Source organism: Cnephaeus nilssonii (genome assembly GCF_951640355.1).
Source record: "Cnephaeus nilssonii genome assembly, chromosome: 3".
NCBI classification, from domain to species: Eukaryota; Metazoa; Chordata; class Mammalia; order Chiroptera; family Vespertilionidae; genus Cnephaeus; species Cnephaeus nilssonii.
The window spans coordinates 54,052,335-54,079,653 of NC_137074.1; the positions used below are offsets into that span (position 1 = coordinate 54,052,335).

The 27,319-nt window shown below is 39.3% G+C and overlaps 1 protein-coding gene across 1 annotated transcript in view; it reads left to right on the forward strand.

Annotated features, from left to right (window-relative positions):
• SNX4 (sorting nexin 4) overlaps positions 1-27,319 on the forward strand; it is a 62,577-nt gene that overhangs the window by 3,888 nt on the left and 31,370 nt on the right. The window contains exons 2-6 of the mRNA XM_079764866.1: positions 3,038-3,159; positions 11,195-11,330; positions 11,408-11,557; positions 12,488-12,535; positions 22,807-22,862. Coding sequence (XP_079620992.1) covers positions 3,038-3,159; positions 11,195-11,330; positions 11,408-11,557; positions 12,488-12,535; positions 22,807-22,862 — 512 coding nt within the window. The remainder of the gene's footprint in view (positions 1-3,037; positions 3,160-11,194; positions 11,331-11,407; positions 11,558-12,487; positions 12,536-22,806; positions 22,863-27,319) is intronic.

Genomic DNA, 27,319 nt, shown 5'->3' on the forward strand with positions numbered 1-27,319 from the left:
TATATACTTTGTACACTGTTCCCTCCTCCCCCAGAACTACCCAAACCCTCCTTATAGGGTCATATACTCCTTTTCCCTCTTTCCATCCCCTTTTCCACTCTAGTTCCTCCCCACTTGAGAAGTATTGCTATAGCTGTCGGTACATTGCTACTGTTATTTGTAGGAATGTGGTCTGGGCAGAAAGTTAAGTTAGATTTGTTTGTGTGTGTATTCACAGTGAGGCTCCTCTCTTTACTTAATTTTGAAGATTACCCTCAAAAGGCAGATAAAGACGAAGCAGAGGCTCAGAGATAAGTGATTTGGCCAAGGTCACTAGGTAGTCAGTCAGTGGCATGGCTGGGACTTGAGACTAGGTCTCCTGGCTTTGAAATTAGTCTGTCCATTAAGCCATGGAGCTTCATTAAGTAAAAAAAGTTAAAAAGTTTTGTAAATTGCTCCAATACTATATTTTAAACTTTTTAGTTAGTTAAGATTAAGTTTAAATTTTAAAACAAAAAGAAATGTGTAAATGGTGTATTGATTTATCAAGCAGTCTTTTACCACAAAAATATTTATGCAGAAAGTGTGCAGGGATGGCAAAAAGCTCACCTCATGAGCCTTAATTTTAACTCTGCAAATTTTGGGCAGAGAGTAATTTGTGCGAATTTCTCTGCACCTAAGGGTAGTGGAAACAAGCACTGCCTAAGACTCACAAGTTTCTTCTGGTTTTAAATATCACTAATCAAGATTCCAAATTCTGCTGTAAATTCATATTCTATAGATTCTTGTTTTTCTTTCTGTAAGTGTTCAATCCTCTTGTTTTCCATGGTTTAATTAGAAGTCTCCTTTCTATTCCTTTTTTACTTTTTCCATGTAAGGAAGAATGCATTCTTTTTTAAAGTATTGTCAGTACTATTTAAAGAGATATAGAAAATGGAAATATAAGAGAGGGATCCAACCTCCCAGAAAGTAGTAATTAGTCCTGGCAGAAGAGAGGAATAACAAGGGAATGGAAGTAAGAATACTTCTTTTTTAGGCTGGAAGATTCCATTGAGCTGGTAGTTAACAGTATTTGCCCAGAGGAGAGCCACTGCCTGGGGGATTTTTTTTTTTTTTTTTTTTTTTAGGGAGAGCACTCTAGGCCAGGGAGTGCTGGTGGGGGCAAAGAGAGCTTGAGCAACTGGTACTTAAAAAAATTCCTGTGCACAGTTAGCATCTTCACTGACCTGGCAGCAGAGAACTGAGTGGAGTAGGCCAGAACTGTAGGTTTGAGGTTATTTGTGGGTGAGGATAACATAAAAAAGGAAAAGAAAATGTATAGGCATAGTTACAGAGTTTATCAGTTTAACAGCAAGTGTTTAAATCATACTCAAGAATGTTTTTCTCATTTTTCTACCTCAGCAGCGCTCAGCTATTTCTGAAGGTGACTCATAGTACAAAATACATTTTTACAACATAATCAGCATACACTTTCATACATAAGTATTGATTCATGAGACTACTTAACCATTACTTCATGCTATGCCCTCTAATAATTTTATACATTTTTTTCATTAAAAGGAATGTTTTGTTTTGGTTAATCCTCACCTGAGGATATTTTTTCATTGATTTTTAGAGAGTGGGAAGGAGGGGGAGAGACAGAGAAACATCTGTGTGAGAGACACATCGATCAATTGGTTGCCTCTCACATGGGCCCCGATCAGAACCATGGCGAGGGCTGGGGATCAAGCCTGCAACCAAGATATGTGCCCTTGACCGAGATCGAACCCAGGACTCTTCAGTCTTTAAGCTGATTCTCTATCCACTGAGGGAAACTGGCTAGGGCAGTTAGGCAAATTTAAAGTTGATTGAAGATAACTCCTGCTTTTATAATTTTTAAGTGAAATTGCCTGCTGAAAATCTTGCCTTTTGGCATATACAGTATATAGTATTTTATTTTTGAGAGAGATTTGAGTTTGATAAAATAAAAAATTAGGTATCACTATTGAGGATCATTCATCTTTGTACAATGCAATTTTAGATTTTTTTCTTATGCATTTCTATATAGACTTATTCTTGGTCACTTCTATGAAATGTCTACATTTTATTGTTCTTTCTCCTATTATCTTTCTACTAGAGGCCTGGTGCACGAAATTTGTGCACTTGAGCGGGGGTGTCCCTCAGCCTGGCCTGCGCCCTCTCGCAGTCTGGGAGCCCTTGGGGGATATCCGACTGATGGCTTAGGCCTGCTCCCCATGGGGTGCAGGCCTAAGCCAGCAGTCGGACATCCTTAGCGCTGCTGCGGAGGCAGGAGAGGCTCCCGCCACTGCCGCTGGGCTCGCCAGCTGTGAGCCCGGCTTCTGGCTGAGTGGCACTCCCCCTGTGGGAGTGCACTGACCACCAGGGGGCAGCTCCTGCATTGAGCGTCTGCCCCCTGGTGGTCAGTGCACGTAATAGCGACCGGTTCTGCCGTTCGGTTGATTTGCATATTTGCCTTTTATTATTATACTAGAGGTCTGGTGCACAAAATTTGTGCTCTCAGGCGGGAGTTGTCCCTCAGCCCAGCTTATGCCCTCTCACAGTCACGGAGCCCTTGGGGGATGTCTGATTGCCATGGAGGTGGGAGAGGCTCTGGCCACTGCTGCTGCGCTCGCCAGTTGTGAGCCCAGCTTCTGGCTGAGCGGTGCTCCCCCAGTGGGAGCACATTGACCACCAGGGGGCAGCTCCTGTCTTGAGCGTCTCCCCCCTGGTGGTCAGTGCACATCATAGTGACTGGTGGTTCCACCGTTTGGTCTATTTGCATGTTAGTCTTATTATATAGGATAGGATTATATAGGATGTTTTAATACTTAAATGTATGATACTTGTTAAAATAGCTTCTGGAAAAATTTAATATACTATAGTCTACGGGTAGAGATAGGCAGACATATCATTTGCTGCTGTCATTAACTTAAGAAATACAAGAAACTAGTTTGAAATATGTACCAATAATGGGTTTTATTATAATAGCTGGTGTGTTTTTTTTCAATACCATCTTAAAAGGTTTTTTGTTGTTGTTCTTCCATTTGTTTTTGTCCAGATGACAGAAAATAATTTTTGGTTGAAGAAGATAGAAATTAGTGTTTCAGAAGCAGAAAAGCGAACTGGAAGAAATGCCATGAACATGCAAGAAACATATACTGCTTACCTCGTTGAAACAAGGTGGGTGATGAGAATTAGGCCTAGGTTTAGATAGAAAGGCTTTGGTAGCTATTGATGTAAATTCTGTTGTATGATGGAATTGTTTACAGGTCATTGTCTTTTTAGGGATTGTTTTTGTGTATTCACCTTTTTACCAGGTAAACAGGTAGGTTCTTGCATTCTTGGTAACTGTATTCTTTTTTTTGGTAACTGTATTCTAATATACTTGTTTTGGGGGAGCAGGAAAACTAGTGAAATACTTTTGGTATGTGGGATATTACTTGACATGATTTCATGGAGGTCTTGATACAATCCCAGTGCAATTTAGGGAAAAGGTATACGGTTCTCAGGGGTATTTTAAGTGGACTTAGGTAGGTGGAGATGTTAACAAAGTCTAAGAGAAAACAATCTGAGTCATTTTAGGAGAGTTGGGAGTTTCAGATAAATTAACAGAAAAAGCGTTGAGACTGAAGCTTTAGACATTGGGTAAAATGGAAAAGACAAAGTAAATCATGGAGTAAGAGATAAAAACTCACCAGAAAAGTTCTTTTATTTATTTACCCAAGGATATTTTCCCATTGATTTTTTTAGAGAGAGTGGGAGAGTGGGAAAGACAGAGAGAAACATCAATGTAAGTGAAACACATCGATTGGTTGCCTCCTGCACGCACTCTGACCAGGGCCTGGGCCGGAGAGGAGCCTGCAACTGAGGTACGTGCCCTTGACCAGAATCAAACCCTGGAACTTTCGGTCCGCAGGCCGAGGCTCTATCCACTGAGTCAAACAGGCTAGGGCAGGAAAGTTCTTTTATATCATAAGGAAAAGTTAAAGGAATTAGATGCCTTTATCTAGAGAAAGGCAAGGGAAGACTCTATTTTGCCTGTTATAAACAGTTTATATAAAGACTATACTGAGTAGCCCAGCAAGTATGGCTCAGTGGTTGAGTGTCAACTTATGAACCAGGAGGTCACTGCACATGCCTGGGTTATGGGTTCAATCCCCAATGAGGGATGTGCAGGAGGCAGTTGATCAATGATTCTCTCTCATCATTGATGTTTCTATCTATCTCTCCCTCTCCCTCTCTGAAATCAATAAAAATATATTAAAAATGAAAAAAGACTATACTGACTAGTTCTTTTCTTTCTGCAGACTGAGCAGAAATTTAAAAAATATATATTTTGCCGAAACCGGTTTGGCTCAGTGGATAGAGCGTCGGCCTGCGGACTCAGGGGTCCCGGGTTCGATTCCGGTCAAGGGCATGTACCTTGGTTGCGGGCACATCCCCAGTGGGGGGTGTGCAAGAGGCAGCTGATCGATGTTTCTCTATCATTGATGTTTCTAACTCTCTATCCCTCTCTCTTCCTCTCTGTAAAAAATCAATAAAATACATTAAAAAAAATAAAAATAAAAAATATATATCTTATTGATTTTTTACAGAGAGAAAGGGAGAAGGATAGAGAGTTAGAAACATTGATGAGAAACCTCTATCAGCTGCCTCCTGCACACCCCCTACTGGGGATGTGCCCGCAACCAACGTACATGCCTTTGACTGGAATCGAACCTGGGACCTTTCAGTCCACAGGCCGACGCTCTATCCATTGAGCCAAACTGGTTAGGGCTGAGCAGAAATGTTTTCAATTAAAATAGACATGAGAGCCCTAGCCAGTTTGGCTCAGTGGATAGAGTGTTGGTCCTCCAACTGAAGGGGGGTTGGATTCCGTCAAGGGCAGGTACCTCGGTTGCAGGCCCGATTCCTGGCCCTGGTCAGGGTGCGTGGGAAAGGCAACCAATCCTTGTGTCTCTCTCACATTGATGTTTCTCTCTGTCTCTTCCCCTCCCTTCCACTCTCTCTAAAAATCAATGGAAAAATATCCTCAGATGAGGATTAACAAAACAAACAAATAAATGAAAAAAAAAAGTTATTTAAAAAAGCAAGAAAACCCACAAGAAGCAAAACAGATATGAGAGATCTTTTTGATAACCAGTAAAAGAAAATGATAAAACTATCAGACCTAGTTGGTAAAGACTTATAACCATGTTTTAATGTGAATACATTTTTAAGAATAAAGTTTTGTTTTTTTAAAAATATTTTACTGATTTTTTATAGAGAGGAAGGGAGAGGGAGAGAGAGAGAGTTAGAAACATCGATGAGAGAGAAACATCAATCAGCTGCCTCCTGCACACCCATACTGGGGATGTACCCGCAACCAAGGTAAATGCCCTTGACCGGAATCGAACCTGGGACCCTTGAGTCCGCAGGCCAATGCTCTATCCACTGAGCCAAACCGGTTAGGGCAAGAATAAAGTTTTAAACTCCCCATTTTCTTTTTTTAAATATATTTTATTGATTTTTTACAGAGAGGAAGGGAGAGGGATAGAGAGCTAGAAACATCGATGAGAGAGAAACATCGACTAGCTGCCTCCTGCACACCCCCTACCGGGGATGTGCCCACAACCAATGTACATGCCCTTGACCGGAATCGAACCCGAGACCCTTCAGTCCGCAGACCGACGCTCTATCCACTGAGCCAAACCGGTTTCGGCAAAACTCCCCATTTTCTTATGCTTTACCAAAAGTCACAAAACTCATCTTAAGGCTGAACCCTATAACTTTTCAAGGCTTTCTCTAGATCTGTGATTCTACTAAAATGAAATGTAAGTCCTAACCGGTTTGGCTCAGTGGATAGAGCGTCGGCCTGCGGACTGAAGGGTCCTGGGATCGATTCCGGTCAGGGGCATGTACCTTGGTTGTGGGCACATCCCCAGTAGGGGGCTTGCAGGAGGCAGCTGATCGATGTTTCTCTCTCATCGATGTTTCTGTCTATTCCCTCTCCCCTCTCTGAAAAAAAAAATCATTAACATATATTTAAAAAAAAATAAAATGAAATGTAAAGTCTTGGTAAAAGTTGTTTAATCTGCAGACAATTCTGAAAATCCTCTTTGTAAGTATAGTTTCTTTTCTCCACCCCAAAAAAAAAAAAAAAAAAAAGGAAAAAGAATCTTCCAAAAATAAGAGAAATTTGTGTACAATAAGAATTTTAGGAAAAGAGAGAGGTAGGGTCTTTTAAAAATTAGATCATTTTGTAACATGTAAAACAGATTTTTAAGGTGATTTTAAAAAAATAGTTAATTGATTTTTAGAGAGAGAGAGGAAAGGAGGAGAGAGAGAGAGAGAAAAACATTGATGTGAAAGCATATGTTCAGCTGCCCCCTACCAGGGATTGAACCAGCAACCTGGGCATGTGCCCTGACCAGGAATCAAACCAGCAAACTTTGGGGCACGGGATGATGCCTAACCAACTGAGCAAAGCTGGTCAGGGCACAGACATTTTTAAAGTGATTTAAAACTAACTAACAAACCACATGTTCCCCCATGAGAGGGTCTCTGTGTTGTTGTTTAGTTAACCACTTAAAGAAAATCATACTTTAGGAGTAAGTGTTAACTCTAGCTTTTTAAGTACATTTTAAAATTTAAAACTAAAAAGGACCTTTTTAGTAGGTGCCCTTTTCTTTAACCAATCAAGCAATGAAGTTAGCTGTTTATTACTTTTACTAGAGGCCCAGTGCACGAAATTCTGCATGGATAGGGTCCAAATAGGGTCCCTAGCGGCTGCCGGCTGCTGCCTGGGCCTTCTTTCGTTCCGCACTGCCCCCTGGTGGTCAGCACACATCATAGCGAGTGATTGAACTCCCCGTCAGTCGAACTCCTGAGGGGATACTTTGCATATTAGGCTTTTATATATATAGATAGATTGCTGGAAGAGTATCTTTTAAAAAAATTAACTTTTTTTATTGATTTCAGAGAGGGAGAGTGAGAGATAAAAACATCAATGATGAGAGAGAATCATTGATTGGCTGCTTCCTGCATATCATCTACTGGGGATCGAGTCCACAACCTGGGCATGTGCCCTGACCGGGAATCAAACTGTGACCTCCTGGTTCATAGGTCGACACTCACTCACTGAGCCACATCAGCTGGGTGCTAGAAGAGTATCTTGATTTGAGTACTCTGACATAATTTATAGTTGTTTACTCTTGACTTTGAAATGAATAGAGTATCATAATTTGAAACTGGAAGTGACCATACTTCCGTAGTATAGCTAGACACTGAATACATTTTTTTTTTTTTTCTTGTGTCGAGGGCTGACTTTCAATAGATCGCAGCGAGGGAGCTGCTCTGCTACGTACGAAACCCCGACCCAGAAGCAGGTCGTCTACGAATGGTTTAGCGCCAGGTTCCCCACGAACGTGCATTGCGTGAAGGGCGTTGGGGCGGCCCCCTTTCCGGCTGCACCCCCTGAATACATGTTTAAGAGTGGATAATCTGTAATTGTGTGGTACATAAAAGCAAAGGATTATAGTGACTTTCATGATTGTATTTCATTATAAATTTGATTTATTGATTGATTTGAGAGAGAGAGAGAGAGAAAGAGAGAAATACTGATTTGTTGTTCCCCTTTATACATGCATTGCTTGATTCTTATATGTTCCCTGACTGGGGATCAAAACCACAACCTTGGCGTATGGGGATGACACTCTGACCAACTAAGCTACCTGACCAGGGCCTCATTGTAAATTTATTTTAAAACAGTGGTCCTCAAATAGAATACATAGGAATCAGTTGGAGAATTTGTTAAGCTGTAGGGTTATGGATAGGATCCAGAAATTTTTATACACACACACACACACACACACACACACACACACACCCTGAGTGACCAGATTATTATGATCTCTATTACATATTAGAGGCCCGGTGCATGAATTCGTGCATGGGTGGGGTCCAGCCAGCCTGGCCAGGGGGAGGGGACATGGGCGGTTGGCTTGCCTGCCTGCTGGTCGAACTCCTGGTCGAGGGGACAATTTGCATATTAGCCTTTTATTATATAGGATATACACTGAGTGGCCAGATTATTATGCGTTCAGAGATCATAATAATCTAGCCACTCAGTGTGTGTGTGTGTGTGTGTGTGTGTGTGTGTGTGTGTGTGTATGCTTTTTTTGTTTTTACCAGAGCTGCAACTGTTTGATTATCTTTTAAAGTACAAAGGCTTTAAATTTTAAGATAGTCAAATTTTCTTTATGATTTGTGTTTTTCCTATTTTAAGAAATTCTTGCCTATCCTTATATAGATATCTACTTTGAGAATTGCTGTTTTGAGTAGAATGTAATTACTGTACCTCTAAGGTTAACTTACCTTCAACAACCACAGAACCCTCAAATTTCTTAATTTAATCATTTGGTATTCTTTCCATATTCAGTGTTATGCAGATAGTCTTAAACAATATGAATATCATTAAGCCTTTTTATTAAGGAAAATTTGAATTCCTGTCATATGGCTTACCTGTCAAGGCTCTTTGGATACAAATAGGAAGCCCATTTAACAGTTGCAAATAAATTACACTTTAGTAGGCTAAGACTGAATAAGGTTAAAGTCACTGGTTTTTAATTTCTCCAGACATTTTGTGTTTTCTTGTTCTTTGAATATGTACCCTTTTGAATTAGATAAGAATATGCCTCTTTTAGAATAGGTAAGAATGCCTCTGTGGCTTGGGAGGCAATATGCTATTACTTAATTCTTCCCGTAATTTGTAAAATGGGCCTAATGATACTGTCTGCTTTATTGTGAGTATTATATTACATGTTGCATGTAAAACTAATTATGTGCTATTAAATACATGTTAAACTATTGAATAAATGGGAGTAGTTTTGTGGTCCAATGAAAGTGTTTTCTATGTTTTTATTCAATTTCCAGTGACTAGACCCTGCCCGTTTAGAGTTAATTAAAATTTTTTTCTTGGATATATCTAGTTTATTCAAAACCATGTATTGATTTTTTAAAAATGGCCATGCTTTTATTTTATTGTTTTGTTAATTCTCATTGCAGGTTATTTTCCCATTTATTTTTAGAGAGAGTGGAAGGGGGGAGAGACAGAAAGAGAAAAACATCAATTTGAGAGAGACACATTGTAGGTGGTCTTTTTTTAAAAAAACACTTAGCAGTTCTTCTAGCAGCCTTGTATGTGTATTGCTTATAGGCTATATTTATCTAATTATTAGCAAGATGTGGGGTCTATTGGTAATCATTTTGAATAATTTGAAACTTGATATTAATCTAGATATTTTTTCAACTGAAGTTGAGAATCTGAATTGGAATAGTATTAATCATAGCTAATAGTTAGGTCAGCTCTTTAAAGTGAATTATGATTTAATGATCCTATATTTTTGCCACGGGAGCCATTTCTGCATTTTGAATTTCATAATTTGTTTCCTTTTTATTAATATGCAATGAATAAACTCAGTGGCAAATAATTTATAAGTAATAAAAACACTAAACATCTTTTATGCTGAGCATGTTATTGTCATGAAAATAATTATAAAATAGGAAGGTCCTCATAATGTATTTTTTTTGTTTGTTTTTTGTTAATCCTCACCCGAGGATGATTTTCCCATTGATTTTTTTGACTATTTATTTATTTTTTCTTTATTGATTCAGATATTACATATGTGTCCTTATCCCTCCATTGCCCCCCTACCAACCTGCCCATTGATATTTTTAGAGAGAGTGGAAGGGAGAGACACACAGAGAGAAACATTGATGTGTAGAGAGAGGCCTGGGGATCAAGCCTGCAACCTAGGTATGTGCCCTTGGCTGGAATTGAACCTGTGACCCTTCAGTCTGTGGGCCAACACTAACCACTGAGCAAACCCAGCTACGGCCTGATAATGTTTAGAACACTGATACTTTCTAACAGTGATTATGCTAGTAGAAATTTTAAGTAGTCAAAATAATTTCAGCTATCTTTTATATGATTTAACCCTAACTTCCCCCAGGTATAAGTTGAGCATTTATATGGATTAAACCTGCATTACCTGCAGCTTTTTATATTAAAGGTAGAACTAGAGATGAATTTTTATATTCCTTCCCCCCCCATTTATTTATTTATTATTATTTTTCAAATATATTTTTATTGATTTCAGAGAGGAAGGGAGATGGGGAGAGAGATAGAAATATCAATGATGAGAGAGAATCATTGATCGGCTGCCTCCTGCATTCCCCACATTGGGGATTGAGCCCATAACCCAGGCATGTGCCCTGACCAGGAATCAAACCGTGAAAGCCTGGTTCATAGGTCGATGTTCAACTACTGAGCCACACCGGTCAGATCCCACCCTTTTAGAGTTAATTAAAAATTATTTTCTTGGATACATTCAGTTTATTCATAACTGTGAATCAGTTTTTAAAAAATGGCCATGCTTATTTTTATTTTATTGTTTTGTTAATCCTCATTGGAGGATATTTTCCCATTGATTTTTAGAGATAGTGGAAGGGAGAGGGAGAGACAGAGAGAGAAAAACATCGATTTGAGAGAGACACATTGATGGTTGCCTCCCCCACAGGCCCTGACCAGGGCCAGGGATCGAGCCTGCAACCTAGGTACATGTCCTTGACCGGAATTGAACTTGGGACCCTTCAGCCTGTGGGCCGATGCTCTAACCACTGAGCAACTGGTTAGGACTGACTATATTTTTACAGTGTCTTGGTCTATAGCATGAATGTTGTTCTCTCTCATTGTGGCAGAAGTGCAGTTACACATACTTTTATTTAATGAAACAACAGCTAAGCCAGATTTTGCTACATATATTGTAAAATCAATTATACATTAACTGAATACCTTGGGGCTTTTAGAGTGTTCTAATATGATTATTTCTCTTGAGTCCAATTGGTTTTCTATAACAGAAGGATGTAACAGAAGGGAAGTGGTTAGGAGTAGGGGCTTTGGAAGCAGATGGATCTGAGTGCTGTACCCACAGATTGTTAAGATTGTATGAAGAGCACATACTGTGCAGCTGCTCCCTCATCTGTAAAATGGGGACAATAATTCCTGTTTCACAGGTTCGTTGTAAGGATTAAGTAAAATAATACATGAAAATTTCTTTACTCAATAACTGGTTCATAAGCATTCAGTAAATGGAGTTATAAAATTTAAAGGATGATGTATGCATGTATTGGTGTTTTTAAAAAATAATAGCAGTCTTATTCTATTTCTTTTCAGGTCAGTGGAACATATTGATGGTCCAAGTGTGTTAACAGATTCACTGTGGAGGCGGTATAGTGAATTTGAGTTGTTGAGAAACTACCTTTTAGTTTACTATCCACATATTGTTGTGCCACCTCTACCAGAAAAAAGGGTAAGAAGTGAAATGGCAGTACCGTTAAGAAGTATTTAACATTGAGACTATTCTTCATGATTATTTTGTTTACCTAGGCAGAATTTGTTTGGCATAAACTCTCTGCTGACAACATGGACCCAGATTTTGTGGAAAGGCGACGAATTGGTTTAGAAAACTTCCTCTTGAGAGTTGCTTCACATCCCATCCTTTGTAGAGACAAAATCTTCTATTTGTTTTTAACACAGGTAATTTTCTTTTATCTAGTCTTTTTTAAAAAATCATTTGACTTGGCATTTTTAACTTTTAAATTGTGAATGCTTGTTCTTTTTTTTTTTTAGCTTAAAATTTCTTTTTAAATTACCGTTAACATAAAGTATTATTACTTTGAGGTGACAACATAGTGATTAGACATTTATATCACCCTGATAAGAATAAGGTTGGAATACTTATTCTTTTTTTTTTGTTTTAATTTTATTTATTGATTTGAGAGAGAGAGAGGAAGGCAGAGGAGAAAGAGAGAAACATCGACCTATTGTTCCACCCATCTATGCAGTCATTGATTGATTCTTATATGTGCACTGACTGGAAATTGAACCTGAAACTTTGGAGTATTGGGATGATGCTCTAACCAACCGAACTACTCGGCCAGGGCAGAATGCTTATTCTTAAAGTTATTTTTGGAGCAGCTTTGTTGATCTGTATGCATTTTTGTTTATTTTGAATTTCAGAATTATTGGTTACATTATTCTTTTTTTTTTTTAAATATATTTTATTGATTGGTACATGCCCTTGACAGGAATCGAACCTGGGACCCTTCAGTCCACAGGCCGACGTTCTATCCACTGAACCAAACCAGTCAGGGCTACATTATTCTTTTGGCTAGCATATTTATACTGAAAGATACTGAAGACAGTGCTTTTTGGTATCACTTAATGATATCAGAGTTAGTTAGTCTTTAGTTTTTTTCAAGCCCAGATTGTAAAATCTTGGGTTCATCTTTTGGTAATTTTTTTTGAATCTGGATTGAATGTTTAATTTTGAAGTGAAAATAATTATTTTTTACCCTTTCCCCCATTTCCCCTTAAAGAACAACAGAACAATAGGTATTTCTCTAATTTGAAATGTTCCTTATGTTTTATTTTGCAATGATTTCTAAAATTAACTTTAATTTTTAGGAAGGTAACTGGAAGGAGATTGTGAATGAAACTGGGTTTCAGCTGAAGGTAAGAGTATTTGTATGAAATAATTCACTGTGTCCTTTAATGGTTGCCAGAACAATACCATGCACTTAGTGGGTACTTGATATTGAATGAGTGAGTGTTGGGAATAGGTCTTGCATCTAAAATCATTGGTAGGGTGTTCAAGGAAACACTGTAATTTAATTTTGATTTGTGTCATTTTAGTTACTAGTGAGACTATAATGGGCATATTTATGAATTAATTCTATTAGGAAAAAAATATTTTGAAGCAGTAATTTAGATTCAAGTTGTAGATTTTCTATACAGTATACTCATATTATACTTTGCATCTTTTTTTTTCCCCCTCTATCCTTACAACTGCCACTCGCAGTGATGCCCCCGGTAATTGCTCACTCTTTATCAGGTATGAACGATGTTTCTGAAGAATTGAACTTGGGTTTTCCAGTCTTGGTAAACTAAAAGATGAGCCTTTGGTCATACTTCCTCCTAGGACATGGGGTCAGTTTTTTGTTTTTTTTTAAATCTTCACCTGAGGATATTTTTCCATTGATTTTTAGAGAGAGTGGAAGAGAGAGGGAAATACAGAGAGAAACATCGATGTGAGAAAAACACATCGATTAATTGCCTCCTGCACGTGCCCTGACCAGGATCCAGGCTAGGGAGGAGCCTGCAACCAAGGTACAGGCCCTTGACTAGAATCGGAGGCCAGTTTTGAGTAGGCACAGGAGTCATTTTGAATTCGCATTTGTTAGTGAAATAGGCTTATTTAGTTTTTGTGCAACTTTTTAAATTTAGTCATTAGAATTAGTATTTGGGAGTGAAATTGTTATCTAAAAATTGAAGAGCATAGTGATGGTAAGATGTATTCTCTGTATTATCCCCAAAAGTAATATAACAGTGTTTCTTGTAAGTTTTCAGGTGTTCATCTCTTGTGTTAATTAAATAGGTAAGTAGGAAAATATATAGTCCTAGTTGGTCTCAGTGGATAGTGTTGGCCCCGGAATCGAAGGTTTCCAGGTTTGATTCCAGTCAAAGGCGTGTGGGAGGCAACCAATCGATGTGTCTCTTTCACATCAATGTTTCTCTCTCTCTGTCTCTCCCCCTCCCTTCCACTCTCGAAAAATCAATGGAAAAATATCCTCGGGTGAGGTTTAACAACAACAAAAAAACCCCAAAAAATAAAAAAGAAAGAAAAATGTATAAATTGTTATAATACATAAATTGATACATGATTCAGATGATAATACATTAGCAAAAGTTTACTAGGTCTAAGTAACAAGAATAAAATGTCTTTGCAGTAATTATGGAAACTCTCGAGAAATATGTATTGGCGCATAGGTATTTGAAATTTAGCACAAAAAAACTAGAAGAGAAAATTATTTTCTGCACAGATAATATAAAGTAAATCTGCTTAATTCTGTCATAACTGATTCTAATTTATAAATATATATATTTTAAAAATATGTTTTTATTGATTTTAGAGAGAGAATAAGGGAGAGGGATAGAGAGTTAGAAACATCAAAGAGAGAGAAACTGTAACCTCTTGATTCATGGGTCGACACTTAACCACTGAGTCACACCAGCCAGGCTAATTTAGAAATATTTTGTTGGCAGATTATATGAAAAAAATTAAAATTTTCTTGGCGATAATTTATTACTTTATGGTACTAAGGAAGAGTACTAGAATTTTAGCTTAGAAATGGGTTCGAAGTAACTCTAACCTTTAATAAGGTGTGTACTTTTGATAGGATTTTCTTAAAATTACTCCAAGATGTGCTGGGAGCTAATAATAAGGAAAAGAGCAAACTAAAATATAATTGTTTTTTGTGACATCTCTTGATATAATGGAAAATTTTAAAATTTTTAGTAATTGATTTAGTTATTAGTTTAGTATCTAGTTATTACTTGTTTGTCCTTGAACCCAGTTCTGGCCGTAACTTTGGTAACCTTGATGAAACTCCTAAATTTCTCCATCCATATAGACTACACTGTTTACAGGTGCTGAGTCTTATGTGTAGGTGCTGTTTAAATGTCCAGATATATTGTATTTGGCTAGCCCAGTGGTCGGCAAACTGCGGCTCGCGAACCACATGCGGCTCTTTGGCCCCTTGAGTGTGGCTCTTCCACAAAATACCATGGCCTGGGCGAGTCTATTTTGAAGAAGTGGTGTTAGAAGAAGTTTAAGTTTAAAAAATTTGGCTCTCAGAAGAAATTTCAATCGTTGTCCTGTTGATGTTTGGCTCTGTTGACGAATGAGTTTGCCGACCACTGGGCTAGCCTTATGGTACAACCTTGGTTTTGCTTTTATAAACTCTTTGAAAGGTAATAATAGTTAATATGCAATATTAGTAATTTGAAAAGTCATACTTAATGAAATGGACAAGAAAGAAAATGTATGGAGAGAATTTGGAAACCCACATATCTTGTTGCATTCCTTATTTTGCTGTGTGCTATTTCTTGTTTTAAGTCCTTTCTTTTATTAAGGAAATGAGACCTTTTTGGTGTTTTTTTTTGTGTGTGTGTGTTTTAAAAAAATATATTTTTATTGATTCTAGAGAGGTAGGGAGAGGGGGAGAGAGATAGAAACATCAATGATGAGAGGGAATCACTGATCGGCTGCCTCCTACACACTCCCCACTGGGGATTGAACTGTGCCCTCCTGGTTCATAAGTTGATGCTCAACCACTGAGCCACACCAGTCAGGCAGTGAGATCTTTTTGAACCATCTCAAACACATATGTACATGCATGGATACATAAAACATACATATGTGTTGTTGTCTACATACACTGGCCTGATTATTATGATCTCTAAATGCATAATAATCTGGCCACACAGAGTGTGTGTGTGTGTTCATATATATAAAATGTATTTTCCAGTGTATAAGACGACTGGGCATATAGAAGATTTTCCTGGGTTAAAAAGTCTTATACGCCGGAAAATACGGTATATAAATATATATATATATATATTTTATATAAATATATATATATTAGAGGCCCGGTGCATGAATTTGTGCATGGGTAGGGGTCTGGCCAGCCTGACCAGGGGGAGGGGACATGGGCGGTTGGCCGGCCTGCCTGCTGGTCGAACTCCTGGTCAAGGGGACAATTTGCATATTAGCCTTTCATTATATAGGATATACACTGAGTGGCCAGATTATTATGCATTCAGAGATCATAATAATCTGGCCACTCGGTGTATATATATATATATATATTACCTTTCACTTATCCGGAGGTCATGTATTTGGCAGTTACAACTAACCTGATCATAGTTGAAAGCTGGGATTTAAGCAAAACTGAGTTCGGAGATGTCATTCCAGCTAATTGAGCCACACCAACTAGGGCTATTCCCATTTTTCAGATGAGGAGCCCTAGAAAGTAACTTATTCATGGTCACATAGTTGTAAGTGAAGGAGTCTGAATCCAAGTCTAGACCTAACTCAAAGCTCTTCTTAATTACCATTCCATATTACTCTCTTCACTTATATGCTATGTAATAAATGTATGTAAAGATGGTTGGTAGAGGAAGTGTTGGAAACTGTTTTTCAGTGAAAATGAAATCATTCTGAATCAGACCAAATATTTATATTTTTATAAGAATATTTAACCTTGGCTATTAGGTTGTCATCCTGAAATTGAAATATCAGCTTACTTTTATTTTCTTTCTTTTTAGACATCTTTAATTTAATTTTTAGTTTGGGCCTATAAGATTAATATTTTCTTAAACCTTTTTGGAGTAATTATACCCAGCAAGATAATTATAAAAATGTAGTTACTTTTTATCTGTGCTCTATTTAATATAAACATGAAAAACAGACCTTTTTATTGCTGCTATGTATTGGTGTTCCTTCTTTTTTTGAATAGTATTTATATAATACTCATTAATTGATTCAGTAAATTCAATTCAGAATTTATCTCTACAATAATTAACATACCAGTATAAACTAATTAGTCTAAAGTAATATCATTTTGCCCTGGCTGGTTTGGCTCAGTGGATAGAGTTGGCCTGCGGACTGAAGGGTCCTGGGTTCGATTCCAGTTAAGGGCACATGCCTGGGTTTGCGTGCTTGACCCCCAGTGGGGGGTGTGCAGGAGGCAGCCATCAATGATTCACTCTCATCACTGATGTTTCTGTCTCTCTTTCCCTTCTCCCTTCCTATGTGAAAAAAAAATATATATCATTTTAACTCAGTTAACTTAGTAAGTTACTTATATGAAAGTGTCATTCATATGCCCAAACCTTAAATGAATTTAGGCTGACCCAGAAGAATCTGGAACACTGTTACTTGGAGCAGGGACTTTCAGATACAAGATCTGGGCTCTTAGGATCTCTGCTAATCTGTGTATTACACAGGAACTCTGAGAGAGCCAGCATGGAAATTCTGAATGCTAGGTGCCCCGAGTGTCAGGTATCTAATAGGTGCTGTTGATACAGTAGTGAAAGAGCTGGAAATAAGCTCCATGTTTTTATGAAGCATATATTTTAGTAGTTGGAGAATTTAAATAAGATACTGTACTTTCCAGCGTATAAGACGACTGGGCGTATAAGATTTTCCTGTGTTAAAAAGTTGTTTTATACGCCAGAAAATACTGTATATTGGACTATATTGATGGGATTAGATATAATGGATTAGATATATTGGACTACCGTATTTTCCTCCGTATAAAACGACTTTTTAACCCAGGAAAATCTTATACGCCCAGTCGTCTTATACTCCGGAAAATACGGTACTTTAAAGTTGTTATAAGTGATATAAATAAAATAATTTATCACTAAAAGAGTGTGACAGCAGAGATTTTTTCCCAGGGGTTATTTTGAGATAGGTGACAAAATGGGGATACTTTTGAGAGTAAAAGGGGGCACTGTTAACAATTAGATTAGGACACAGGTGTAAATCAGGACTGTCCTGGGAAACTGGGTCACATGGTTGAAGAGATAACATTTGAGCTGAGACGAATAATAAGAAATCTGCAGTGGAGTCAACCTTGGGGCCAGTGTTAGATGCCAAGTTGGGTAGTGGTTTACTAGGCAAGGTTGGGGGGAACTTGAGAATCAGGAAATGAAATAAAGGAAAGACAAGGTCCAGGACAAGGAATGTAAAGTATATTATAGGAATTGGAAAGGGAGTGGTGGTGGGCTGGTGGGTTTTAAAGGAGAACATGGGAAAGGTTGTAAGTTGTAGCTATAGAATAGTCACGAGTTATTTTTTGTCATTCAGCCAACACTTATTGCATGTTCGTGTTGTGCCAGGCATAGGAGGCACTGGGATATAGCAATGAACCAAAGAGGAAACAGGTTAAAGTGTTGCCACGGCAGCTGTTATGCAACTCCAGGGGGCACTATTCACACTGTGCTTTAAAAAAAAAAGGTCTTTTATTCTAATGGACAGCTAAGAAACAAGTAAACAACTAAGATGAGTTCAGATAGTGGTGTGTTAAAGGAAATAAAATAGGGTGGTATGAAACAATTATGTAAGGGCTTTAAAATTTTTTTATTTTTCACATTAATGTATTTTTTATTATATTTGACATACAATATTATATTAGTTTCAGGTATACAACACAGTGATTCAACATTTATATACCTTACAAAGTGATTACCACAGTAAGTCTAGTATCACTGTCAATTACATAGTTATTACAGTATTATTTACTTTATTCCTATGTTGTACATTATGTCCCATGACTTATTTTATATCTGGAAGTTTGTAATTCTATAAGGGCTTTTTTCTGATAAGATGGATGGTAATCTGTCAGATTTGGTATAGTCCAGGTCGTTTTCATAGAGATCTAGCTTTGGGGAGAAATTTCCGGTTTGGTGACATTTAACAAAAAAGAATCCTCTCTAATAAAAGGACAATATGCAAATTAACCATCACTCTGCTACATAAGCCACACCCACCAGCCAATCAGGGCGAGTATGCAAATTAATCCCAGTTAAGATGGCTACCATTGGGTTTCCCCGGCAACAAAAGAAGCTAAGCTTTCCACACACTCTGGTGGGCCCAGGCCTCCACTCAAGGATACAAAGTTTCAATTATAGAAGGTAAACAAATCCAAGCGGCAGCCACGGATCCAGCAGGAGGCTTGGCTCCACTCCAGGCTACAAAGTTTCAATTGTAGAAGGTAAATAAATTCCAGATACCAGGGCCTCTGCTTGGGTCACCAGCAGCTTGGCTGGCCTGAAAACCACCACAGGCCCCTTGCTCAGGCCTCTCCACGCCCCAAGGGAACCCCACCCTGATCCAGGACACCCTTCAGGGCAAACCAGCTGGCCCCCACCCACGCACCAGGCCTCTATCCTATCTAATAAAAGAGTAATATGCAGATTGACCATCAATCCAACACACAATATGCCTGCCCCCATGTGGTCAAAGATCCTGCCCCCATGTGGACACAAGATGGCCACCACAAGATGGCCAGCAGGGGAGGGCAGTTGGGAGGCACCAGGCCTGCAAGGGAGGGCAGTTGGAGGCAATCAACCCTGCAGGGGATGGCAGTTAGGGGTGACCAGGCTGGCAGAGGAGGGAAGTTGGGGGCAAACAGGCTGGCAGGGGAGCAGTTAGACATCAATCAGGCTGGCATGAGAGTGGTTAGGGGGTGATCAGGCTGGCAGGCAGAAGCGATTTAGGAGCAGTCAGGAAGGCAGGCAGGCGAGCAATTGGGAGCCAGCAGTCCTGGATTGTGAGAGGGATGTCTGACTGCCCGTTTAGGCCCGATCCCAGTGGGCAGTCGGATTAAACGGGCAGTCGGACATCTCTCGAGGGGGTCCTAAACGGGCAGTCGGACATCTTTTGAGGGGTCCCAGATTGGAGAGGGTGTAGGCTGGGCTGAGGGACACCACCCCCCTCCGTGCACGAATTTCGTGCACCGGGCCTCTAGTCTATAATAATCCTCTCTAACAAAATGGCAATATGCAAATTAACCATCACTCCGCTACATAAGCCACACCCACCAGCCAAGCCACGCCCACCAGCCAACCAGGGAGAGTATGCAAATTAACCCCAATCCAAGATGGCTACAGCCACAGAGAGCAAGGTTTCCCAGGTAACAGAGCAAGCCAAGCTTTCCATAGCCATTGCAGGCCTAAGCCTCCACTCAAGCTACAAAGTTTCAATTATAGAAGGTAAACAAATTGAAACAAATGGCGGCAGAATGGAGCTTGAGAGAGCAGGCCAGGGTTGCCAGCGGCAACAGGGGAAGCAAAGCTTTCCACACACCCTGGCCGGGCTCACCCGCTTAAGGCTACAAAGTTTCAATTGTAGAAGGTGAATTAACTGCCACAGAAATGGCTGCCACCCTGGAGGGAGCAGCAGGCTTGGTTCCGCCCCAGGCTACAAAGTTTCAATTGTAGAAGGAAAATAAATTCCAGATACCAGGGCCTCCCCTTGGGTTGCCAGGGGGCGTGGCCAGCCTGCAAACCACCACAGGCCCCTCGCTCAAGCCGCCCCACACCCCAAGGGAACCCCCACCCTTACCTGTGACACCCTTCAGGGCAAACCAGCTGGCCCCCACCCGTGCACCAGGCCTCTATCCTATCTAATAAAAGAGTGATATACAGATTGATCATCACTGCAACACACAATATAGCTGCCCCCATGTGGTCAAAGATCCTGCCCCCATGTGGACACAAGATGGCCACTACAAGATGGCCAGCAGGAGAGGGCAGTTGGGAGGCACCCGGCCTGCAAGGGAGGGCAGTTGTGAGGGACCAGGCCTGCAAGGGAGGGCAGTTGAGAGGGACCAGGTTTGCAAGGGAGGGCAGTTGGAGGTGATCAACCCTGCAGGAGAGGGCAGTTAGGGGTGACCAGGCTGGCAGAGGAGGGAAGTTGGGAGCAAACAGGCTGGCAGGGGAGCAGTTAAGCATCAACCAGGCTGGCAGCGGAGTGGTTAGGGGGTGATCAGGCTGGCAGGCAGAAGCGGTTAGGGGCAATCAGGAAGGCAGGCAGGCAAGCAGTTGGGAGCCAGCAGTCCTGGATTGTGAGAGGGATGTCCAACTGCCCGTTTAGGCCCGATCCTGATAGGATCGGGCCTAAACGGGCAGTTGGACATCCCTCTAGGAGTCCCAGATTGGAGAGGGTACAGGCTGGGCTGAGGGACAACCCCCCGCCGTGCACGAATTTCGTGCACCAGGCTTCTAGTAGAAGCATAATATGCTAATTAGACCGGAAGTCCTTCCAGATGACCTTCCGGACAAAGCGGGGGCTGCGAGGGAAGCCTGGGTCCTGGGTGCCAGAGGGAAGCTGGTGCCGGCAGCCAGGGGAAGGAAGGCCTACTCTTGCATGAATTTTGTGCTTTGTGCCGTGTGTGTGTGTGTGTGTGTGTGTGTGTGTGTGTGTGTGTGTGTGTACGTACTTCAGAGAGGAAGGGAGGAGATAGAGAGAAAAGCATCAATGATGAGAGAGAATCATTGATTGTCTGCCTCCTGCATGCCCCCTACTGGGGATTGAGCCTTGACCTCCTGGTTCATCATTGAGCCAAACTGGCTAGGCTGGTTTAGTGACATTTTAGGCAATTTTTTTTTTTTTTTTTTGAATCTTGTGAAATGATGAGCAGATTGAGCTGGATGTGACCTGACAGAATTTGATAAGCAAAGGTTAATAGGATGGTGATGGTTTACATTTGATATGACTTCTAAATTGGTAAATTGATGGTAATAAAAGTAAAAATTAAATTGGTAGTATTAAGTATGAGATTCAGGAAAAGGTACAAATGAAAATTTTCTTCTTTACTGATGGCTTTTTATTTGTTTTGATCATCTTCACCTGAGGATAATTTTTTCTTTCTTTCTTTCTTTCTTTCTTTCTTTTTTTTTTTTTTAGAGAGTCAAAGGAAGGGGGGCAGGGTGGGAGAGAGAGAGGGAGAGAGAAAAAGAGAGAGAGAGAAGAGAAACATCAATGTGTGAGAGAGACATTGATTGCTTGCCTCCTGTATGTTCCCAGACTAGGGCTGGGGATCGAACCCTCAATCCTTTGGTGTATGGGCTCTAACCACTGAGATGCTGGCCTGGGCTTTACTGATGGTTTTATGTAATTTCATATTCATTAAAAAGGTCACATTTGCATATGACTATGATGTCATTAACACTTCGTTATTTAGTGATTTTAATTAGCTTAAAGAACATAAAAGAGTAATATATGCCTTAAATTAAAAGTGCTTTTATTTGTGAGGACTTTCACATGCGTTATTAGCTGGTATGCCCTTGAGATGTAAGAAAGATCAAGAATTGGTGAAATACTGATTTTAGAAATAAGAGAGTTCCCTGAAATCAATGACAAATTGAGTTTCTTTAGATATTATTGATAGCCCTTTGAATTTCTTTTGGTCTGAAGTTTTGGGAGGCTGAATAGCATATTTGTTACATTTAAAAAATTTTCTTAGCCATGTAATTTGGGGAGCCCTAGTATTTTTGTTTTCTTTGTTTGTTTGATTATTTTGGGAGTATATGTAATTATGGGTTGGAAGTTGGACTAATGTAAAATTTTTAAGCTGATTAGGATTTTAAAAACCAAACCACCTTATGAAATTGATTCCTGCTTGAGCTACATTTTATTGGGCCCTATATTTTCTGTGCTTGGTCAGAAAATTTATTTGGTGTTTTGTTTCTTAAAATGAGAATTTAGGATAGGATTTGGATATATTAAGTATAAATTGACACAATGAAATAATTACTTAATGTTGATTCCTCTGCTCCTCTTTTGAAAGCAATTATCTGGAAATAAGGAAAGTGTTGTAACATTTTCTGCCAGCTAGTAAGTAATTTGATGTCATTTAGCTTGTTTCACTTTACTTTAGTACAGGCATTTCCATATTTCTTTACTTTCTAAAATACTTATTATGAAAATGAGAAAAACTAATGTACATTTGGTTTGGATTCCACCTGAGAACTACCCTAAGTAATGCACAGGCTTCAAAGCAGTCATTTTATTTAGTTAATATAAACAGATTATTGTTTTTCTTGATTTGGAGAAAAGTAAACTGCTTTTGTTATATGATCTATTCTGAGTTATAGTAATGCAGAGCTAAATGACTGTTAGTGTGTTGGTGTTTACAGTTGTTTGACTTCGATGCCATCGAATGCCATGTATTCAGCTCAATTTATAGCATTATTTTTGTCATGTTTTAAAAAGTAACTGCTAAGCTGTTGTTGTTTTTTAGATATGTTGAATGTGTTTGACACATATGATATGAAGAAAACTAAAGCATCTTAAATCTAAAGAGAAAATAAAAACTGTTTGGATTTATACCCTGAAATGTAATTATATTAAGTGAATAAATTATTTTTTCCAGGCAGACTCCAGGTTAAAAGCGCTTAATGCAACATTCAGAGTGAAAAACCCAGACAAGTAAGGTTTTGTTTTAATAACAGTTACAATGTTGTTTTGAATGGTGCCTATCAATCTATTTAATTTTTCATTTCTGAATGTATGCACTTCATTTACTAATATTTTAAATAGTAATTCACATTTAGTGAAATCCTTTTATAGTCTAAAATTGATTTTAAAATTTGCTAACTTTATTGGGTTTAAGGTTGTAACTGTCTGAAGTTTTAGAAAATTAAACCACTGCTTTTTCCTAGAATAATGTTTTAAATGTTGCGGAAGGTATCAGAAAAATGAGAAAAGCAATTTTAATTTCGTGTAAAGTAGTTTTTCTTTTTTTAAAAAATATTTTATTGATTTTTACAGAGAGGAAGGGAGAGGGATAGAGAGTTAGAAACACCGATGAGATGAGAAACATCAATCAGCTGCCTCTTGCACACCCCCTACTGGGATGTGCCCTCAACCAAGGTACATGCCCTTGACTGGAATCGAACCTGAGACCCTTGAGTCCGCAGGCGGACGCTCTATCCACTGAGCCAAACCAGTCAGGGCTAAAGTAATTTTTCTTATACGACTTTGGCAAATATGTACAAAGTTCAAGAGAAGAAGATTATATATTACATGCATATTTTGAAAATAAACTTTCTACTTTGCATACCAGGAAAACTTGATAGACAAATGCATACAAGCATATAATGTCATAGAGATGTATTAGTCACTTGACTTCATTAATGTCAGTTTGGCGTTTTTGGGAGCATTCTATGTTAAAGGAAGCCAGTATATAAGTTTGTTCTTTTTAATCCTCACCCCAGGACATGCTTATTGATATTAGAGAGAGGGGAAGGCTGTGGGGGAGAGAGAGAACATCAGTATGACAGAGAAACATCTATGGGTTGCCTTTCCTTACACACCCTGACTGGGAATTGAACTGGCAACCTGGGTATGTACCTGACCAGGAATTGAACTCAAAACTTATGTGTGTATAGGATGCCGCTCTAACCAACTGAGCCACACCAGCCAGGGCTAGTGTATTCAGAAATAACTTTCCTTAGGATAATACCTAGGTATTTCTTGAGATTTTGATTTTGCTCATTCTCTGAATTTGGTGGATAAATTAGGCTCTTCATTATATGGACTTTCACCTGGTATTTGGTTCAGCTGAATTTTTCATTTAAAAATTTGCTTATGCAGATGAGGCTTTTCCATTTTTGGCAATTAAGTTGATGAAGTCTGTTGGAATTTCTCGAGTTAGGGCTAAATTTAGCATTAATTTCTACATAATGTAAATATTTGTAGCAGACAAAGGCCAAGTTTGCATTGTTGGATAGCCTATTATGCCTGACTTTATAAAACATAATACATTAACATGATGCCTTTGGTTTTTAAGATAAATTTTGAATATAAAATATAAATAAATATCTATATATTTTTATAAATAAACATTTTATAAATAAACATTTTAAAGTTTTGTTAATTTGGAAATTGTGATGGTAACCATTGAGGTGTTTTTTAAAATAAAAAATATATTTTTTTAGAGAGAGAGAGGGAGTGAAGCATCAATTAGCTGCCTCCTGCCTCCGTACTGGGGATTGAACCTGCTGCCCGAGCATGTGCCCTGACTAGTGATAAAACTGGCAGCCTTTTGGTGTAAGGGTTGGCACCAACCAGTGAGCACACTGGCCAAGGCAAGGTGTTTGTTTTTGTTTATTTTTAACCGACTTTATATCTTAGAGTAGTTTTAAGTTCACAGCAAAGCTGAGCAAAAATTACCGAGTTCCCACATACCCTCTGCCTCTACACATGAACACCACCCCTACATATGCATAGACTCTCCCAGTTTATCAACATCTTTCACTAGAGTGGTACATTTGTTACAATTGATGAACCTATATTGACACATCATTGTCACTGAAAGACCATGGTTTCCTTTAGGGTCGCTTTTGGTGGTATATATTATATGGGTTTTGACACATGTATGCATTATCCTATCCTATCTAATAAAGAGGTAATATGCAAATTGACCATCACCCCAACACACAAGGTGGCCGCCTCCATGTGTTCAAATAAGGCCGCCTCCATGTGGACACAAGATGGCTGCCACAAGAGTGTCAGCAGGGGAGGGCAGTTAGGGTGACCAGGCTGGCAGGGGAGGGCAGTTAGGGGTGACCAGGCTGGCAGGGGAGGGCAGTTGGGGAGGACCAAGCCTGCAGAGGAGGGCAGTTGGGGGGGACCGGGCCTGCAGGGGAGGGCAGTTGGGGGCGACCAGGCCGGCAGGGGAGGGCAGTTAGGGGCAATCAGGCGGCAGGGGAGCAGTTAGGCATCGATCAGGCTGGCAGGGGGGTGGTTAGGCTGGCAGGCAGAAGCGGTTAGGGGCAATCAGGCAGGCAGGCAGGCAAGCGGTTGGGAGCCAGTAGTCCTGGATTGTGAGAGGAATGTCCGACTGCCCATTTAGGCTTGATCCCACCAGGATTGGGCCTAAACAGGCAGTCGGACATCCCTTAAGGGGTCCCAGATTGGAGAGGGTGCAGGCTGGGCTGAGGGACAAACTCCGCCCCCGCCCCCGTCCACTCCCACCCCCCGTGCACAAATTTTGTGCACCAGGCCTCTAGTTATAGTATAATACAAAGTATTTTCACTGCCCTACAATTCCTCTTTGCCCTGCCTATTTATCCCTTCCTCCCTACAGCCCTGGCAGCCATTGAACTTTTTACTGTCTCCATAGTTTTACATTTTTTCTAGAATGTCATATTATATTGTATGCAGCCTTTTCAGAATGACTTGTTTCACTTTGTAATGTGCATTTAAGGTTCTACCAAGGTTTTTTTAAGGGTTAAAAATGACATCCATGGTATATAAGAGATGTTCTCTAGATTAAGAACTAAAATTATGTCACCCTCTAGAAAGAGCTTTGGAGCCCTAGCCGGTTTGGCCCAGTGGATAGAGTGTCGACCTGCGGACTGAAGGATCCCAGGTTCGATTCTGGTAATTTGGTTGCAGGCTCCTCCCCGGCCCGGGCCCTGTCAGGGCTCGTGCAGGAGGCAACCAACGATGTGCTTCTCTCACATCGATATTTCTCTCTGTCTTTTCCTCTCTTTAAAAGTCAATGGAAAAATATCCTCGGGTGAGGATTAAAAATAATAATAATAAAAAAATAAAAAGAGCTTTGGAAAAACTTATAAGCAAAATTTATGACAGTGATGGATGTACATTCACTAGAGGAGCATGTAGATAAGACTTTTTAAATTAATATTTTAATATTAACATTTTTTAATTAAATGTTTTCCAACTTAATGAAAAATATTTTACAAATTGAATGTTTGCCTTCCCTTTTTGACCTAACTTGGGTTTTCTAGATTGCTAATTTTTGTTGTTAATCCTCACCTAGGTTATTTTTTCCATTGATTTTTAGAGAGAGTGGGAAGGTGGGGGGGAAGAAGAGAGAGAGAGGAAGAGAAACATTGATGTGAGAGAGACACATCGATTGGTTGCCTCCCGCACATGCCCCAACTGGGGCTTGGGATTGAATCTGCAACCCACGTGTGTGCCCTTGACTAGGAATTGAACCCACGACCTTTCGGTTTGGGGGCCAATGCTCTAACCACTGAACCACTCCAGCCAGGGCTAGATTGCTAAATTTTATTTACTATCCATATTATATACAGTCGCATGCCAATTAACATTTTGGTTAACAACAGACTACATATATGATGGTAGTCCCATAAGAATAAAATGGAGCTAAAAATTTCTGTTGCCTTGTGATGTAGCCATCTCAAATGTCATAAGATAATGCATTACTCACCTGTTTGTGGTGATTCTGGGGTAAACCAACTTACTGTGTTGCCCATTATATAGAAGTACAGTACAGTACAGGAAATTATGTATAGTACAAAATTCTTGATGATAATAAATATGTTACTGGTTTATATATTTACATACTATACTTCTTATCATTTTTTTAGGGTGTGTTCTTTCTATGTTAAAACAGTTTGCTGTAAAACTGTATGTCATGTTACACTGACAGCAGTCTAATACACCTTATGTTTACAACATCTCTTGATAGCATCATTTTCTCTTGCGCTTGATTTAATCTCATGTCATTTTGTACAGTAACATACTATACAGCCTTGTAGCTTAAGGAGCAGTATGTTATACCTGCGATGTACAACTGGTGTGCCACACAGTTTTAAAACATGCACTACCTGACTATTTAGTCAGGGGCTTGGACCTCTTTTCCCTTAGATTGTTAAATAAAAAAATGACAACAGCCAACACAACAATAACTATTAAGTGTGAATGAATAAAAATTATACCTTTTTTTTGTCAGATCGACAAAAATATATTTTTTGGTGTAACACAGAATTTTAATAATTAGTATATGTGTGCCATAAGATGAAAAAGGTTGAAAATCACCGGGCTTTACCACCAAGATTTATGTAAGTGCACTCTATAATGTTCACACAATGACAAAATTGCCTAACAAG